General features: G+C 38.8%; 1 protein-coding gene across 1 annotated transcript in view; it reads left to right on the forward strand.

The window, feature by feature from the left end:
* Window positions 1-756: 756 nt before the first annotated feature.
* LOC121194368 (obg-like ATPase 1) overlaps window positions 757-21,020 on the forward strand; it is a 40,055-nt gene continuing 19,791 nt past the window's right edge. The window contains exons 1-5 of the mRNA XM_041057224.1: window positions 757-893; window positions 1,002-1,093; window positions 6,138-6,281; window positions 7,370-7,497; window positions 18,515-18,690. Of these exons, the coding sequence (XP_040913158.1) occupies window positions 879-893; window positions 1,002-1,093; window positions 6,138-6,281; window positions 7,370-7,497; window positions 18,515-18,690 (555 nt within the window). The 5' untranslated portion in view covers window positions 757-878. The remainder of the gene's footprint in view (window positions 894-1,001; window positions 1,094-6,137; window positions 6,282-7,369; window positions 7,498-18,514; window positions 18,691-21,020) is intronic.

Consider the following 21,020-nt stretch of genomic DNA (forward strand, 5'->3'; position numbering starts at 1 on the left):
TATACTTTATTTCTCTGCTGCTGAAGCTGTGTATTGTTGTCTGATGGCTGCACTTGTATGTAGTTGATCAGAGGACGCTTACTGAAAGATGGTTTTACTTATGATATCTTACTTTTCTTACAGATATTTTTGGGTTGTGATCATACCTTGCAAAATTCAAACAATTCTGAGAACAGTGTTTTTTTTCCTCTTTGTTTTGGTATTGGAGGCTGGAAATGACAATGTCTGTGTGTCATCTGCTGTTTTCCATGAGTTTGTTTTATCACTTGCACTAAAAAGCTGCCAGGTCATTATTTATTTTGGTGACAGGGATACAGAGGCCTCAGCAAGGAAATCAAATCGACATTACATTAAAGTGCAGTGTGAAATAAACTGCTCAGCGGCAAGGATTTATTTCTACAGGAAGTGAATAAGCTGTGAAGCAAGGAGACGTGGCAAAATTGCTCGGACTTGTCAGTGTAGAGATTCAACTCATGGATGTCTTCAGTTAGACGACTGTCAGACAGATGATTCAAATGTTAATAGAAAGCACGCGGCTGTTGTGAAACCTCTGATAAAGATTAACTACGCTCGCAAGACCACACTTTTCAAGTAAAAGTCCTCTGTAAGACTGATCTTATAGCAGCTCATCAACCTGCATTGATAGTATCGACAGCTAAATTTGGAAGTACAGGTCAGCTTGCCAGCTTACAGTGTCAACTTTCATTTCCAGAGGCTGCATGTTCTATTTTGAGCGCGGGGAGCGAGCCAGTTTGAAGTGCAGTCGACTGGTTACATTTGAGGACTTAGCTTAGCCCATTTTCTGTCAATGAGTGTGTTTTTTTTTGCTCTGAGCTGGTGAGCTGTTGTGGAAGTCAGCAGAAACTTAAGTGTGAGAAATGGCTCCGAAGAAGGTGCGTTTTGTTAAGGAATAGCTCCATTCAAAAATGAGAATGCACTGTAGATTATGTAATGGCAAGTGCTCTCTCTGACTGCAGACATCTCCACATTGTCTTTGTTAGGGAAAGGGAAATGATGCACCAAAGCCACCACCACTGATTGGAAGGTTTGGCACCTCATTGAAAATAGGAATTGTCGGCCTGCCCAACGTTGGGTAAGTAAAAGGTTTTTATTTGAATTGATTCTATGGCCTTCTTACTGTGCACTGCATGCACCAACATGTGCTCTGTCCACATCTGAGCTATACCTGCCTTATATGAAGCCATACATAAAAAATGCACATAAGGCAGGATGTAAACCAAGTACAGTAAAGTTCATGACCAATTAAATTTAAAGAAAAATGTAAATTTAGATACAACTTTATTTTAGACTTTGGCTAAATTTTTTGACTTGTTCAACACCTGCTGCACACCACACTTTATGTTGAAAGAAAGCAAAATGTCATCATGGAGCAGAATGCACATGATTTTAGATGAGCCAGAAAATTAAAAAAAATCCTGTTCCTTACGTGACTGTCCCTGGACAGTCAACGTTCCTTAACAACATGGCTGGGACCATGTGCGCTGCCTTGGATCAAATCCCACTAGAGCTTTCCTTCCATGTGCCTTAACTTTCTGTCTAAATGACAGTGTCTAAATAACTTTGGGTGTTAAAGAAAATAAATGTTATAGTTGAAGGTGAACCTAATAAAAACGCATGGTTTTAATATAATAGTTCTGATCATTTATATGTAGTATGTATCCTGTATCCTGTGTCCTTGAATTTATAAATGTGGGTTTCATTATTATGGCAGTGTGTTTTCAATTAGGGAAAACAAAGATTTGTTTTTCTGTGACATCTTACTGATGACAGTTTGACATGATCCATCTACATTTAAATAACACTGTATGACAGCAACCAACAATGAACCTATATTCTTCCTACCACTTTGCTGTGGTTGCAGAAAAGAACATTAAATGAATGAAAAGCATTAACAACCCCTGCTGTCTATTCATTTTAAATACCCTCTTATCACTCATCCAAGGATGTACTGGTCAAAGGTCAGGGTACATCCTAGACACCTCTCCAGTCAATCACAGGAAAAACAGACAGGTAGACTCACCAACACAGTCACCATTACATTCATGTCAGGGCAATTTAGAGTTTCCAGTTCACCTAACCTGTGGCTTTAGTCTTTGAACTGTGGAGGAAAATATGAGGAACCAGAGGCAACCCACATCACAAAGTGAACGTGTAAACACAGGACTTTCAGCGTTTACTGTACAACTGACCCACCATGTGCAGGCTAGTCCCTGCTGTAGATTTAACTAATGATATGTTTCTAACATTGACAGAGACAGCACATTTAATGCTACACATGTTGTCCATTTTTGAGGAAATGGTGTGACAGTCACAGGCGCATTCAAAGCCACATAACTCTCAGCTGTGAACTGTCAGACACTGTTATTCCTGCATGGAGTAGTGCTCTGTTTGGGAATTCAGTTGAACTGATTTTCATGTCCTTTTTAATTTTTTTTATTTTATTTTTACAATAACAGGGTTTCAATCATAAGAGGATGTGAAAGATGTGCTTTGGTGACTTGCAATTATGAAGTAACCTTATGTAGCTAAACCTAAAAATCTGCAGCTGAATGAACCAAAGGTATACAAGTTACAAGATATGAAACACAGTCCCAGATCTTGCCTCTCACTTCTGTGTTATGAGGTGTTATTATAGGAGGGCAGAAGGAGGATGTTTGTGTTATGTAAGTGGTGAGGGTGTGTTTAGGATTTATGTAAATGAAGTTTACAGTGAGCAACTAGTGGTGAAATTAAAAAGGTGCTGCTTAACCATAAAGAGGGGTGTGTACAAGTGCCTCTTTTAGGTGTTGTCAAATTCTTGTTGGTCAACAGGTTGATGTAATCAAATAAATGTGATGTAGTTTGGAGATGAAGGAGCGTTTATTGGCAAAAGGACACGTGGCGACTGTTTGAACAGTGTTTGTGTATCAATTTGAGCATTTCTCTGGGACACAAACCTGGAGAATCGGAGAGAGTGTTTCAGTCTCTAACCTGTTTCCCTGCAAGAGGTTTTTACTGGTAAGCTGGACAACTTGACAAGAATCCGTACTATAGTCATGTGTGGCAGGGCCATAGTGTGTGTTAAGACGCTGACATACTGTCTGCATGTCAGACCTGGCCAGACAAATCCACCTTGTCCATATCTACCAAGACCTTCAGAAACACTGACAGGGCATAATCACTGGGCAGAGCCTACATGACATGTACCCCCCCCCCCCCCCCCCCCCCCCCCCCCTCCACCGCCACCACCCCCAGAGCTACAGGAAAGGCTGTGGTGATAGGTCATCTTCTGTTCAGCTGACAGGTCCTCATCTTTTTTGCAGGTCCTTAAAAAAATTTTTTAAGTGATTTTTAAGAGAACTGTTGTTTCCAAGCAGCCCAGAAAGTTTTTTAAGACCTGAACACTCAAGGTTTTGAAAGGGCAGTTAAGGCCCATGGTGTTGAGACATTATCCAGTTACTTTACTGAATCAGTGAACTTGAAGCCACTGATAATGTTTCACTTAAACTGCAGACAGGCTGAGGGTATTTTTCACAAGTCTCATTTTATTATATATTTAGACACTGGAAATTGATAATGGAGAATAAACACTGCATAGATTTGGTTTTCTGAAGAAGTTTGCCTCAGCTGTTCTGCCAGATTTTGAAGCTTATTGCACAAAGATCTCTTGTGTTTTCATTTCTCACCGCAGCGAAACCATAATTTCTTCCTGGTGTAAAAAGTAGAACTCATTGAGGTTGTGGGCTGCCATACCACATTTGTGTCAAAGTACAACTTGTCAACCCTCTTATGGTTTCTCCATGACTGTACTTCACATGCCAGCCTGCTGTTAGTTGGGTGTAACTGACCATTCTTCACACATGGGAAACTTGAGAGTGTGATTCAGCCAACCTTGCAGCTATTTCTACGCTTAGACCCGTGCACGTTCTATTTACTGCCCTTCTCCTGCTCGTAGACACAAAAAAAAGTTAAGTCTCGTCCATTTAACCCCTTATTGGTGCATGCCTTACAGTATACACAGCAAAAACTACCTCAAATCAAGTCATTCTTAAAGGTCTCCTCCAATTCATCTACTTAGGCCAAAATTAATTTAATAGAGATTCATAGGGGTACCTGCCTTTCACTTTGTCCGTCATGTAGCTGATCTAAGAAACTAATGTGAACAATTAATCTAAATAATTACACCTTGCATCTTGGGAATCTCCACAAGTCCCAAATGCTCACTTAAAAATGTTTCACCTGTTCACAAACATCAACCATAACAATGGTCATGTAAATTATTAGAAACAGTTATATTTGAGACTCTGCAAACTAGCATGTTTGGTTAAAATATGAAATTGCTAACATGTTCTGTCATTGTCTTTCAGGTTGCCCTTTTGAAGAAGAAATGAATATATCTAGTAAAATGTGCATGTGTGACTAGGAAAAGTTTACAGATTTCAGTTGTATGTGCACTGACTATACAGTTGTCTCCTTCCTCACGCTCTCTGCTCTTCTGGCTTAACTTGGTGTTTAGTGCTTAATTTAGCAAAGGTTAACCTCCTACCTCCTGGTATAAGGCTGGGAAGATTTTGATTTTAGGCCACAGCTGTTTATTTGCTGACTATCAACAATAACTGCAGAGTTAATGAGTTGCTGTGCAGTTAAAAACCTTCATTAATTAAGAGTATCTAGTTCTTTCACTTAATATTACTCAGTCGACCCTGGAATTATAAATATTAGAAAGCTGTAGTAGTGTATTTTTTTTTGTTTTTGTTTTTTCTTTGTTTTTTGTTTTTTGGTCTAGGTGCACTGTAGCTTCTTCCAGGACAAATGGGCCAAACAGTCCATTGGAGGGGTTGACTTTGATTAAGTAGTAATAAAGTGATAAAAGTGAGTAATGTTAAAAATCCCTTTAGAGTCCAAGTCCATTTTAAAATAAACAGAATCGGGAGAGTCTGACGTTCAAAGTATGTTGACTCTGAGTCAAATATAATTTGTGATACTAAATCTTGCAATAATTAAAGCTGAAAATTAAATGAGGGTGTCTTTTAAACTTTTGGCTAGACTTTAATCACCAGGATTTTTTTTTACAGAATGATCTTAATCTTAAGATCCATTTACTAGCTCTTTTTGGAGATTTCACAAACTAAGGATATGGAGTATGGAACTTCAGTCATGCGATACTTGTATACGTGTGTAAGAAATATTTTTGGCTGTCACATTCGTAGTTGTCATAGTAAACCCAGACCAAGTTTTTAGGTTAATACTGGGCCCAGTCATCTTTTACTTAAAATATGTTTTTACAACTACTTGTCTTACTCTCTGTATAAGAAGGAGTTTTCTCCACCCACCAGTGGAAAAACACTGGTCTAATTTGTGGCTGCAAATTCTCAATACGCATCACTTTTCCTGTTACTGATCAGCATATTACTCTCTCATTCGCATTTAATAAGTAAGTAATTTGCTGTGTAATTAAGCCATTTTTTACACCTGACAATAGTTATAGTGTTACTGTGAATGGTTTTTCTTTTTTTTTTTTCCAAGGTGACCCAAGAACAGCCTTCAAGTATGTTAGAGAAACAATCTAGCTTTATATAAGAAATTAATGTACACACTTTAGCAATCTCAAGCAATTTCATGCCTATAGGACTTAGCAAACAATCATTTCAATGTGAAGCACCGGGTGAGGGGATAAAGATGGAAAGTCCTGGATTATAGTTAACTGCCGTGCCATTATTACTCTTAGACACTTGCCATTGTCTGTAGATTTTGAAGTACACTTGAGCTGCTTGTGCCGTAGAAAATAAATCTCTCTGTGATCACAACATGGGGCAGGTTTTGGCTGATCCAGTTCAACAGCTGAGATCTATCAGAAATGTAATTTGCCCCTCAATTCCATGTACAATTGATCTATTATGGGATTATCTGACCTTGTAATTGGGTATAGTATTTTACAGAGTGTTTTTGATTCAAGTACTCAAATATTCAGTCCATTAGAATAACTTTTTCCTTCTTGCACAGAAAATAAAAAAAGTCAATTTTGCATAATTTACTGTTTAAAGTTTAAAGTGTTTTAGGATCATTCTATCAAACCATCAGGCTCTACACACCAGCACTTCTAGATGGATTGACCTCACTGCTGTTTTTATTTTCAGGAAGTCAACCTTTTTCAACGTGCTGACAAAGAGTCAGGCTGCAGCTGAAAATTTCCCCTTCTGCACCATTGACCCAAATGAAAGCAGAGTGCCCATTCCAGATGAACGCTATGATTTCCTCTGCCAATTCCACAAACCTGCCAGGTATGGGGTCTCATCGTTCTCGTATTATTCACACTTCAGATCTGTAGTTTCTGACTGTCTTCTTGCTATAGGTATGAGAAAACATATAACAATGTTGTTGACATGTAGCTGCCAGTTCTGTATGATGTACGATTACTGCTCTATTCAAAGTTTTCCTATTAAAGAAAAAGCTGAAGCATCTGAACCTCCAACACCTGGTTGTCATGCACATTTATAGAAGCTGTTAAAGCGGGCTGAATTCAGATTTGCTGTGCTATAATGACATATTACTAGCAAAATGTCTCTTTTTGACTGACAAGAATTGGCATGCTGAATATCACAGAACATTTCAGTACATGAATTTTAGCTACCTGAACCAAGCTGCTGCTTTTCAAAGAGCATAATGAATCTCACTAATACACAACTCTGTCCTGTTTATGAGCTATACTGTAAATGCATGCGAAACAGATTCTGCTGCTGTTCATACATAAATAGGCTAATAACCATAGAAACTTTGGCGACTAAATGCCATGCTTTTACAGCTCTACCATACCTATCTAAACAATGCATCAGTGAGCCACACTGTTGCACTGGGTGACATGTAGGTTGCTCACAATGAACATGGGAGGTACAGTTTATTTTGAGTCCGTTCAACATGAAAAATACTCACTTGCACATCAAAGGTATATCAGTCCACCTTTGAAAATAGTTCCCAACAAATGCTCAGTTTACTCCTGTCTCAGTAACATTACTAAAAACTACAGTGCCCAGCAAAATTACTTTGTGTATTCTTAAAAAGCGAAACTAGACATTTATGAACCAATGGGCGCGTGGCTGAGTGCCACAGTCATGGTCAGGAAGTCTGTAAGAGTTGAGACAGACTATTGCATTATTGGTTTTGGTCTTTTCATGGAAGCTGTTGAAAAACCTGCAAAGAAAAATATTAATAATAAATTGGCACCTCTTTGACACAGGGTCAACAGGGTCGACTGATGTACTAAATTTCAGCACAAACGAATGCAAAGTGGTTTCTGTTTTATTAAAAAGGTACTGATATTGTTTGAAGTTTTAATGGCTCACCTTTTTTCCTTTTACTTCTTGTCTTGCAGCAAAATTCCAGCCTTTCTAAATGTTGTAGACATTGCTGGCCTGGTGAAAGGTGCTCATGCTGGCCAAGGCCTGGGAAATGCCTTCCTGTCCCATATCCACGCCTGTGATGCCATCTTCCACATGACACGTGAGTCGCAGATGGAGGGTAGCTTTCCCTCACAAGATTTCAGATGATCAGCAAATCCTGTTAAACATATATGTGCAGTTGTATCAGATATCTCATACTGTGGATCAAGCACTTCCATTGACAACATTTGGTCGCACTAAAAGCCTCCACCACGAGACCTTATTTGAGCCGTAGCTTTGCTAGTAGGGCATCTTGTGTGTTGGGTGCCAAGATCAACATAATCATCAGGATTAATGAAGTCAGACCAAACCTCACATTCCTACTGGGAGGCTCCCTGAATGAGAATCTCAGAAGTGGGAAGTGAAAGAATCTGCGTCTGGTTTAAGCTTCACACAATCAGTATCGTATCCTGAGGCTTGGAAACATTACAAATGGCTTGAGAAGGACCTCAACATGTTACTGTAATATGATTCCTGATGCCACTCTTGATTAAGATTGAATGAAGTGAAGGTAAGTAAGTTATTTATAAACATGTTAAGGTCTCTTTTTCTTTTCCCTTCATTTTTTTTTTTTTTTTTTTTTTTTACGCCATGTATTTTCTAACAATTCTAATAATAATAAATAAAGTAATATATTACTTATTGTAGTAGTAATTGTAGTAATAAAAGTAAAAATGATCTGGTATATTTGGAATGATTTGAAATACTGCCTTCTGTTACTGTGCAAACATATAGATGTGGTTCTGTCATCAACCTCTGTGCCCTCTCAGAATGGCAGCCTTCAAATCACAAGTTTCCCTCTACCTGTGCCCCTGACATGGTCTTTGTCTTATACAATTAAAGTGTTACACGCTAGAATAATTCAAATTACAGCAACTGAAATGAATGCAGAGGCCCTTTTAAAAATAGCTGAATTTGTTTACTGATTGTATGCTGTTATTGACTTTTTCTCTGAGTGAAAAGAGCTCTGATTAAAGAGTCGGAGGTGGAAGGCATAGAACGGCCAGATAGAAAGGGTTAAGATTAAGGCCATTTTCCTGTATTGTTCCTAAGTTGTCTCTGCGTATCAATGACAAGTGTATTACATTTGTTTCATTGCCGTTTTCAAATAGCCTTGCTGCATGATGACTGTAGATTGTGAGAAGTGGAAGTGGGAGACCACCCACTGTAAGTCTTAGTTAGTAATGATTTACAGAGTGGACAGTACGGTGGGATAAATGGCTCTGTTGTTAGCTCAGTTTTTCCTAAAATGGATAAGGCAGGTTTTATTCTAGATTTTTCTTATTGTCAATAGTTCTCATGAAAAGACTGAAATAATGAATTTGTTCATCTCTCAATACTTACATTTCCTGTCTTGTCTGTGGCACTCAGCCCCAAGTCAATTCATCCCCACCACAGATGGAAATTGCAATGAATAAACCTGCAATAAATCCTACCTACATGAAGGTTATTACCATATGCTCATTTTGCAGGATACAGTTTCTGGGGCTGTTGGACTGTAATACATTGTACATCATACAGAGATTTGTTTCTGTTATTTAGCCTACCCTCACTGATATAAATGGAGTGGACAAACAGAAACACCTGTCAGTATTACGCAATACAACTCAGCAGCACCACAAACTACATTCTCCAAAATGACTATGAAGTTGAACCTCTCTTTAACCTTCAGGAATGGTGTATTAGACTGCATTAGTTTTAGCTAGGTGTACCTAATAAACTGATAGTATAGAGTTTCATTTTTAAAATAGGCTCAATAATTTATATAATAATTCTACATTACATTACGATTATTTATGTGGTTTATGTGTATTTTTATATACATTATTATGTACATGGTTAAAAACGCCCACAGCTCCTTTGATATGGACCAAATGTATATACCAGATCCTCACCCTAAACCAGCTCTTTTGTTTCTGCTCACACAAAGAAGACAAACATCCACAACAATCGGAAATAGGATGATCGAAAGCTTCTTCTGTGTGTGTGTTTACATCTATCTGCTCTGGCATGCCATTGTTTCCGCTCTCGTGAAGTCCTTGGAAACAATGTGGTATGTTTCACAAGTTAACCATTAAACATAGCTGGTTTTGTTTTGTAATTATATCTATCTGGTGTCAGGCAGACTGCAATGCTGAAGCCACTACTTTTATATAGCTTGATTATATGGTTGTGGGGGATCACACTTTTCCATGTCTGGAGTGGTACGTTTTTTTGTCTGGAAATTAGTAGAATGGTCTATAAAGATACTACAAAGGGATGAGCAGCGTTAGTAACATGAAACAGCTCAGTTTGATTGTTAGTGCAAACTGAGGTCATGAGCAATTGACCTGAATCGGATGAAATTAAGTTTGAAGTCTTGTTAAACTTTACAGATCAGCCCTACGTTTCCGTTCTGTCTATAAAATTATTTTATCCTTTGTTACCCCTATACAGGTTTACAATTCTTTGTTGTGAAATTTGAGAAATAGTGGGCATTTGCAAAGTGTTGCGGAGGTTTTACACAGACATGAAGGTGTTATGGGTTACCATCTTTGAAAAGATTAAACTTTTTTCCAGGGAGTAGACCAGCTGGGTTTTCCTCATGCTGTCTGGTCACAAAATTCTCCCAGTAGCGTGCATGTTATGAATATTTTTCAACCCCTAATGACTTTGAATGGCCTGTGTAAACAGTGGATTTGCTTTCAACAATACCTTCCAAAAACTATTAGGGCACATGATGACATCCTGAAAGCTGATTCTGTTGATTGCCTGGTGTTCCCTGGTCTCATAACCAAATGGTTTGCAGGCTAAGTGTTCCCAGTGCTTCTGCAGTGACTGGAACGCGGCTGGATCCTCACTGTCTGAGACAAGACACAGACATGTTCTACTTCATCTACTCTTCTGTTTCCCGCTAGCAACTCTGCCAGCTCACCTGGCCTTATTCCCAGATGTTTGGTTTCCAGCAATTAGATGTTTGAATGCTCACACAGTGTCCCCCCATCACGGCAGGAAGCCTCTAGCTCACTTCTAACGAAGACTTATTTACGGTTGCACGACACTCAGTAAGAACCTAGCCTTAAGATACTGTGGTATAGCACATTTAATCTTAAGGGACTGGCTGTGGTTGTGGGCAGCCGACTGGAAAGTAGCTGTTATTTTTGGCGCAGACTCTTCTCTCACTGTGATATTCATGCTTTCAGCACCTGAACTCCTGGTTAAGTTGAGGCTCTTCCCCTCTCCTCCTCTACTGCCTGAAGCAGACACAAGAAAACCTTTTTACCTAACTGTATCCTTTGAAGAGCTTTAGTCTATTAATTGATTAGTCAATTGGCAGCAACTAATTTTAGAATTGATTAGTTGTTTAAGGCATTTTTTAAGCAAAAAGGACAGATATTTGAGGATTTGCTTGTCTTTTTTGTCTGTTTAGTCTGTTGGTTGGACAAATTAAAACAGTTGAGGACATCAGCTTGCACTTTGTGCAGCTGTGAGCATTTTTCACAGATGTTTTAATAACTGGTTTTTGCACAGATTAAGCACACAAGATGTAGTGTGGTATTTAGCAAGCTTTAGAGGTGTTGGTAGGTGGATTTTGTTAACTTGGGCTAGGACAGAGCCAGGCTAGCTGAAGGATGAAAGATGATACCTCTGCTTCCAGTCTTTAAACTAAGCTAAGCTAACCATCTGTCTGTGGTAGCTTCATACCACAGGCAGATGGTTATGGCAATGGAAATAAGCATGTTAACAAAATAGGTTTAGTTACTGTCTGGTGTTAGAGTATTAAAAGGCCTGTCAAACACTTTGGGAGTGTTACCAGGTCCTAACTATCTATTTCAGTTTTTGGTGGTGGGTCATATCAAAGTGTCTGTCAACAACAAATGGACAACAATTGTTCCTTTCAAGAAATCGGTCCTATCTACTCACCTTGAAAAATTTTTCACTATTTAAAGATCTCCAGTATCCTCAGTAACTTCCACATGTATCATGATTAACTGATGAATATCCGAATCTGATGATGAAGAGTATGTGATTGGATTAGTTGGCTATCATTTTGCCACGTCTAGTAGGATATTGTGTTTGGTAGGTGTATCATTCAGACATCAGCCCACACTGCACTAATCGCTTACAGAGAACAAATCAAAGATATTGTTAAGCTACAGGCTTTAAGAGCAAACTGGATTGACTGTTCAGACAGAGATGATTTATGGCCAACCTGCCTCCTCACTGACGCCAGTAATGGCTGCTGTCCAGGAATCCTGCCTTATCACTCACCAACTCACAAATTTTCAAACTTGACAAACATCCAAAACACCTCCGCCAGCCCAGTGACTGCCATGTGTGTGACTATATAAACAGATCAAGCAATGAGTGAATATGTCAGCACTTTAGTTGCACAATCAGTTGTTGCACTGACATATTAATTTAAACAACCAATAGTAGTCATTACAAATTATAGAAATTTTATTTTTGCTGAAAGCCTTTTGCAGATAGATTCTTTAAAATGGAGAAATCTCCCAAAGGTCCACAAAAGTATAATACAGGTAATTCAATAGTTTGGAGCAGATGAGCACACATTTGGTGCTCTAGGGAATCATGTTTTTGACACCAGGACAGTACCTGTGGCATCGACTCACAATAAACAACTGTGGCCATATGCATAGTAATGAAATAACGTCACTAAGTGCAACAGTGTGACTCACTGATGTGTTTTTAATCGTTTTAAGAGACATTAACGGAAGTCTGTTGAACAGAGGAGCAAGTTATGATATAAGACCCATAGGAGCATACTGGCAGAAGGCATATCGAAGGCGTATTAGTTGTTATAGTAACAATAATAAACACACAGTTGAGTTTGTGTAACGGTCATGTAGCATCACTTTAAAAGTAGTGAAGTAAACAGCACAGCGCACAGCGATGGTACAGTGTTCTCATTAGCTTCAGATGAACACTGTTTCCACAAGTTTAGGTGCATAATAACGCCTTCATTAGCCTATAGGTGTGACAAGTTTTTAATCCATATCCATGATTTTTCTTTGAATAGTAATTCTATTCATATCAGTATATACTGTGTAGTATAAAATTTTATATTCATACAAAGCAATGGGCTTGCAAAGCCTTTGAAGCCTATACGAAACATTGTTTTATGATGGGGTAACATCAAGCAAACAACTGTAATTTTTATCAAGCAAATACTTTTGTTTGTTCTGTTATCCAGGTGTTAAGAAGAAGTGTTAATGTGGTGGACCAAGTGCAGCTTATTGTTTGTTCACCCCTTTGCTTTTAACAAAAACAAAGTTTAAAATAAGTCTAAGTAACTTTTGTCACTGGTCACATTTCAGCATATTGTCTATTTGTTTTTATTTTTTCAATGTTGAGCCATGATCCACTCTATTGTTGCAAAGTTAACTGTTTATAAGACCCAGTTCCCTCACCGTACTTGGACAAAAAGACAGTTTGTTGTATGACTGTCTCAACAGGGTCCTAGCACCTTCCCTCCTCATGTGTCTTGATATGCCTGCGCAAAAATATTAATGTTGCATTATAAATTAGCCAGAAAAATAAGGTGCCCTGTGTTGTATGTGTTTCTTTACATGGCAATCCTAAATCTAGCTCATTTAGCTGTGGGGATCATCCTCCTTTTGTGTGTTTTCAGGCTCTGTTGAGGTGCTGTCACAGCATTTAAATGAGCATTTTGCTTCAGGGAGAATGAAGCATTTTTGTCAGCCTCCACTCATCGTGGATGATTAGAGCAAAATGTCTACCCATCTTGACTGGAGATCGCCACAGCTCCAGATAACATGCTCGGTGATTGAAGGTCGCAATATTTTGAATTCTAATGGGGCTGCAAGATGAATTGCCTGAAATAGACTGTAGAATCTTCCTGCTTCCTCCTCATGCCCCCCTTGCCTGTCCGCTGTGAAAAGAACCACTGGGAATGGCAAGGCCCGATGATCATAGAATTATTGGATGGTGATTCTAAACCCTTCAAAGAGGAGTTGCTATGGAGATCTCGTTCCAAACTGTGAAATGATTCACCTTTGAAAGGCTGGAGGGCCTGAAAGCTGAACACATCATTGTTCAGGTGGCGGTTGGTTAGGAAATTGCTGGTGCCTGTGCAATCAGCAGCACTATAGTAGTTAAGGATCTAAAAAGGTTTGTTCGCTGAATGATGTGGGACAACAGCGGTGTGCATATGACGGTTCCTTTCAATCAAGGCACTCTCATGCTCCGTGGTTTAACAAAATAAATGGAGTGACAGAGGTTAAGCTAATCATAAGGGAATTAACACTGTTGTTTTCTGTCAGAGTTCATGAAAACTGAAACCTCCCCTGTACATTCACTTTTCAACTACACACAGAAAAGGCTTGTCTGAACGGCTTTCCCCTGCATGTAGTTTTCCCTTTTTTTTTTCAGTCAGTGATATCAAACATGGTAGAAAGATGCACCTTTAATACTCAGTTTGGAATGAGACACTACAGCTGACAGTAGATTACATAGGAATTGGAGACACTTTGTGGAGTACTGATATTCATACTATCGAGCACTGTGATTTCACAGTGATCTATTATGAAAGATGGGATCATGTAGAAAACATGAGTGTATAGCTGAAGGGCTCAGACCGATCATTTTCTGGCGTGAAACTGCTTTTTAGCAGCCAATGTATTTGCCATAATTGACACGCAGAGAAACAAGGCTGAAACAAGGCAGCGCACTACAAATTGCTGTTTAATTTCATGTATCTTAAAATGAATGTCAAGAGGATATTTCCTGAATGAACATAAATGCCCTTGTGTGCACTGCCAGTGTTTTTATGCTGGGAAGACATCTATAATGTGCTTTTCCTGACAGACTCATAAAATAGCTTTTACTGCTCTGAATACCAGGAGAATTGCGGCACTGAGTTTGCATGAACATTTTAAAAGCAGTGCGAGGAATGCAAGGTCTTTAGATGTGCTCTTACCCATCTTGCATGTGAAAACATGCACAGGAAGTAAGAAGTCAATGAATACTGTAATTTAACTGAATTATGTTGACCACATATCCTCCCAGGTAGAAACATCAGAGAAAGCTGCTCAATCAGTATTGATCTTGACTTGACTCAGATGACTGCCTTGTCTGTGTATCTGACAGAAAAGTAATGATATGAGCTAGCTTGAGCCCACTTGGTGCATTTAGGTGTTAAAATTGTCCTACCTGAAAATAGAGAGATAATTTTAAAAAAAAAAACTTGTGACGAGGTGAAGTTTGCCTGATGGGGTTAGTTAATGTAGAAAACATGAACAAGGTAAATGATACATATTCTTTTTTCCTTTCAAACTGCTTCTCATTTTTAAATTTCACTTCATGGAGTTTTATCTTCTCAGGCTGCACCAGCCTGCAGTGCCGCTGTAAGTCCATAATTTTGCAGAGCTTAGCCTGATCCCTAATCAGGCCATTGAACACCACTCACCCTCTAGAGTCTAATCCCTTTGTTCTGTCAATAAAGGAGCACCTGTTAATAATGTCTTCAAAACATACACTTTTTGAAATGAAGCAGTAACGTTTAAATTGTGAAATTGACAGCCCCGACTCATAAGACAGGGCCTTTCCAACCTCTTACTTCTTCTTTTTTTTTGTGTGTTTTTACTGTCTTGTGTGCGGCTTTGTGTGGCGCTGCAGCCTCATAAGAGCTGCGTTCACGGAGCCCTACCCAGGCCCAGTTGTTAAAGGACTAATTGTGGAGATTGCCCCCTCAGATTTCTCTCCCCTCTTTCACTTTGTGCATTTGTTCTCCAGCTCTAAGCCTTGAATGGGACGGCAGTAAAGTAGATGTGAATGTTAAATTAGGCGAAATTAATTAAAGCAAATTACTTTGGAATATGTGGTAGTCAGAGGAGACTGTCAACTGATGACTAAATAGTGAGTGATCAGCTGCTCCTGCTCTTTCAAAGCCTCTTTGAATTTTTTGATTTATCAGCTTTTTTTTTTTTTTTTTTTAGGATGTATAACAATGGTCAGAAACTGTTGATTACTTATTTAAGAAGGTAAGAAATGTTTTTTAAAAAATGATTGTCCATATAGTCATTTCTAATGCTTTCATTAAGAGTGATTTATACAAATCACAAGTGGTTTATTAACCATGCAAACCTTTCTTAAACCTCTCCGCTCCTAATTAACATGTACTAAATTGAACAACAGACCGGTATGCATTTTCCATTGGAGACACAGTGTATCAAAACTGTACATCATAATTGTTTATAATGTATGTATATTATTGCAGCTAACAAAATGATTACATTGCATTATATTTTCTGAGTTCATGCAGACACAATAGCAAATTTTCATTCCAATCAGTGCTGAACAGGGAGCTGGTAAATTGGAGCAGCAAAACAATAATTCCACTGATTAGCCCCTTTCTGTGTGGCGTAAGTGAACTGTTTATACTGTGGAGTACCTCTGCAAGAGGAGAGGAACCAAAACAGCCTGATTAGGCAAAGAGTAATTGGATAAGTTCATTTCACCATGAGGACAACGCACAGGATGACAGCTTGCACAAAACTCTACAGCTTCTGTTGACTTGCATGAGTAATAAAGCCACTGGTGTAGGATTTTTTGTTGTCATGTTGTTGTTGAGCTGTGTTACGTTTAGATGCCACTGATGAGTGATGCTAGATTGTAAAACCCTTGGAGTTTAGTCCCATGGAAAATCAGGTACTTATCCCTCCTCAACCCAGTAGAGGAACAAAAGATGATATTCTGTGCATGTGGGAGATCACAGGGGAGTTCATATTGCATCAGTTTACAGTTTTGTCTCTTTTACAATTTAAAAGGGGCACTGGTTCTTATGAGTGAACAACGTTAAGAGTCTGCAAACATGCTGGCGACTCTATGAGACTCTACTTTGGCACAGCATTGTTTTTAGCTGAATGCAAATGCCAGCATGCTAACAAGCTCACAATGGCAATGTTTATATGCTGAGATTTAGTAGCTATAATGTTTACGATGTAGCACATTAGCATGTCAGTCACTATAATTAATCCCGTGGTGGACATGAATGTCCGTATCAACCACTCCAACAACTGTTGAGTTGTTGGAGTGGTTGCACTGAAAATAAATAAATAAATAAATTAAAATAAATTCATAGCAATTCATCCAGTACTTGCTGATATATTTCGAAACCAACCAGGACACTGATCTGATTAGTGGAGTGACAGGGGATAACTTTACTGCGGAACAAACTTCTCAGCAGTCTTTCTAGTGATCTGATAACTTCATACATTGAGGATACAGCTCTGCAAAGTTTTGCCTGAATGTCAGGTACGCTGTGGCCCGTCACGACCATTACAACACAACTATGTGAATCATCAATATTTTCTACATGTATCACTGTTGGAACGTGTTGAGAGAAGACGTGACAGCTCTGTGATGAGTAATGTGAATCACTCCAGTGACGTTATTATCTCACGGGGCCTCACCTGTCAGCAGTCCTTCACACACTCAGGTGTCAACACATGAATAGGGAGAGCTGATAACGTTTAGTGACGCCACCATGCACATTCCAAACATATTGTCCCTCAACACAGCAATAGTTAAAGTCAAGTGGCCATTTGCCTGACATCCACTTCCCTGTTGAATGATATGGTATTCCCATTATGCCACAGTGTGATACTTCAAGAGCCACTGCTGTTGACTGATTTACGAAAAAAAGTGTGCAGGAATATTTTAAATCCTACTATACAATATTTTCATGAATCTAATCTAATCTTAGGGTCAAGTTTTGGAATATAACATTAAATTTATACAAACACTGAACTTATGTACGATTTTGAGTTACTTGTGCTTTATTTGAGTTTTACTTCTCCACTACACTTTGAAGGGAAATGCTGTACTTTTTACTCCACTACATTTACTAAACAGATTTAGTCATGAGACACTTTATAGATAAACATATGATGCACTGATGTGCTGTCATAGCTTAACTAACTCCTTTTTGCAATATATAGAATAGTTAAGACTAGCTCCAATGGTCAGCAACAATATGCAAGCTGCTTTCTTGCATCAGTAATAATAATACAATAATATGAGATAGTAATACAATGTCTAACAATTACAGGGGTCACTTTCAGAATTATGAGTATTTTTGTTTCTAATACATTAAGCACATTTTGCTAATAATACTTTAACTTAAGTGACTTTTTTATTTTTATTTTTTATGCTCTGTAGTGGACTATTTTTATATTGCAGCATTGCTACTTTCACTTAAGCAGCAACATTATAAAACAAACAGTGCACAAATTGTATGGGTTGTAAATTAAGGAATGTATTGGAATAACATTTAGGAGAACAGCCCAGTGCAGTTGCCACTGGCAATGTGAAAGGCCGTCACTTGCATGTGACAGATGTACACCCCCTTCTCTCTCCCCCCCCCCCCCCCCCCCCCCACCCTCCTCCGAGCCCTGCTGGAGAATCAGAAGGAGTCCTGAGAGCCGCTGCTGGCTAAATGGTCTGCTTCAGAGCCTCATTACCTAATCACCAGCACAGCCACGGCTATGATGCAAATGATTAGGGGAAGACTGTCCTCTTCCATTTATTTCTGTTGACATTTTTCTGTTAAATCATTCTCACCTTTGTTTATTTCTCATATTTTTAAACTTAATAGCTCATTGTTTTAAGACAGTGGGGTAGAAAATGCATGACCAGACACACTCTGCTTCATGCAGGTTGACAGACAAGCCTGTTTTGTTGCACTTAAAGCCAATTTTAGTGAAACTTACTTTGACACTGTAAGCTTGTTGCTTACAGTTCTGACACTTGCACACTGAAAAGAAAGGTTAAATATATTCCTGAATATTTTGTTGTATTTGTTATGACTTCCCTGTGACTCCCACTGGGCTTTTTCATGTGGATGTTTATTTTTCCCACCTTTTCTGCAAAAGCTAATGATTTTCTGTGCTAAATCTAATCACTGTTTCACATTCGATCTCAGGAAGTCAATGACATTGATTTTGTTGCTTGTACTATACAGTGTGTGTTCATGTAAAGCAGTGTTGTTGTTCCTGGAAAAAAATAATAATTCTATACTGTTGCCCACTCTGTGTGTTTGTGTCCTATCGCTGCAGGTGCTTTTGAGGATGAGGATATCATCCATGTTGAGGGGACAGTGGACCCAGTGAGGGATATGGAGATCATCCATGAGGAGCTGAGGCTGAAGGATGAGGAGATGATCGGCCCTGTTATTGACAAGCTGGAGAAGACGGCCATTAGAGGCGGTGACAAGAAACTCAAACCAGAATATGTGAGTCAATGTCCCAGCAGGCCCTTTGCTCTCTCTCACAGCAAGGCACAAATAATAACCCTCCCACACACATGGCAAAGGAGAAAAAAAAAGTATGTTTTTTTTAATCTCCCTCCAATAGGTCTCACCCCTCCCCCTGCCCCATTTTTTCCCTTTCTGAGATTGAAAGTGATCAGGGGTCAGGGGTTTTCTGCTGTAGAAATCATTAATAGAGAGTTACTTATTCAGCTGCTGACCCTGGGTCACAGCACTGGGCTAATGAAAGTGTTTCCACATAGCTCTTTTCATCCAAAGTATTACTCAAATCATGGCACAGCTCTTGCTCATGCTTATACACCTACAGCAGCTCGGAAAATTGTGTAAGGCCATACAGTGGGTGACACATATGCCTATACCTCGCTATGAATACCGTAAATGTTTAGAATAGTCTTTGACAGAGGATTCTCGGTTATATGCAACGAGGTGCAGGGCAAAATGCAGGGCAAGATCAGAAAAAAAATCCATATCCTGGATGTCAGATCAAAATGTATGTGGAAGCACACACATTCAGGTGGTCATATTGTTAAGGTAATGAGGCTTAGCACCCAACTTTAGCAATGATTTGGCTGTAAATGTCTCATGATGCCCTTCCATCATTGGAGCAGGATAAGATAGGCCAGCACGCGAGGGGATCTGGCCTTTCACTTGGAGCGGCGTGCCCAATTTCAGGCCCCAACACACTGCGGCTCTGACCACTCATTACGCTAACGAGAGGGGCTATTTCACCTGCTGCAGAGGCCCCTTGCCTGGTTGGTTCCCCTCAGACTAAACCCCCCCGCCATACAGCCAACAGCACTTCCCCACACCCCTGTAGCCCCACAGACAGGAGCCATTCAAGCTAGGCAGGTGGCCGCTTACGCACATAATTGCTAACAATTTTAGGCAATGAATAAAAATGATCTACATTACTTGTCAAAGGTTGTGCACACGTCGGCAAGTGAGAATCTATAGTAGACCTCTTTAGAGGGCAAAGAATGGTGCTTATCAAAGGCTGCACCAAGCTTTTAGATGGGGGGAATTGTGTGATTGTCTCACAGGCTAAGCCTGTCATTTGACATGCTCAGCTGTGCATAGACACATATACACATGTTTATGTCAGCGTCTATATGCAGACCATGTGCATCAACCTTACGTCTAAAACTGAACAGTTTAAAAGAAACAATAGGGCTTGTACTTTCTTCTGCAGAGCCACAGGATGATATGAAATAAAAGGGAAATTCTGTGCAACTATTTAGATGGTGATTGATTCCTCAGATTTTCCTCTTTACTGAGTAATTTGAAATAAAATCTAATTTCCATTGTCATACTCATGAGCTCTACAGGTTTTTATGTGGAACTGAAATTTCATGATCAAAAACTGCTTTTATCCTCGTCGAAGCAGATCTTTAAAAATTACTTTAGTGGCGTTAAAATGAATGGGCAACATTTTTTGTTTTTTTTCACCAGATATCTGGCTATTATCACATTATTTAATCTGAAGTGATTCAATATGACACACCATTCACATTTATAGAGCTGGTTTAGTGGACACAGTAGTTTATATGAAACTATCCTAAAAATCCAAGATTAGATTTAAATACGCATGTTGTGTTATATTGTGACAGTGAAAATCAAATGAGACTAAAACTACATTTTAAAAAATGTATTTTAAAAATGTGAAAATTGAATTGAATTTAAAACCCGAGTTAATGTACTTTTGCATTTTTGCTTGCATTTGCACTCATCAAGTCTTGGAATGAAAATGCAAAGTAGTCTTGCAGAGAAATGCAAGCAGCGTAGGAAATGTACTGTACATTGTTATGCAAGATACAGAAACAATATACTAAACCATATTACTGAGAGAGAGAGCTGCTGTATATATTAGTATATAATTATGCAGTATAGTGTAACATTGAGCATGTACAAAAAGAATAATGTTGATCATTTGTGGTTTGTGACACAAAGGAAACATTAAGTGTTTTGAGGGAAACTTGCTTCTTTTTAAATGTACTTCCTGCTGAAGCAGGATGCTGGGGCAAGAAAAAAAAACACATAAGGGGATGGTAAACACTGTAAATTAAAAAGGATGTCTGAGGTTATCTGATAGGTAGGGGGCAAAGTTAATGAAAAAGAAAAAAACTTTTTATTATAAGGTTGTATTGGTTTGAGTTTTCCTGCTGGAGAATGAGCTCACAGCTGAAGATGTGGTGCTTACGAAAATGTAATTTTCTGATTTCGAAAAAACAACCAAATCAGAAATTTTGGATTTATTTTAAAAGAGTATATTGTGCTTAAATTCTGCTGTCAGGATG

This window comes from Toxotes jaculatrix, chromosome 15, assembly GCF_017976425.1.
Source record: "Toxotes jaculatrix isolate fToxJac2 chromosome 15, fToxJac2.pri, whole genome shotgun sequence".
Lineage (NCBI taxonomy): Eukaryota > Metazoa > Chordata > Actinopteri > Toxotidae > Toxotes > Toxotes jaculatrix.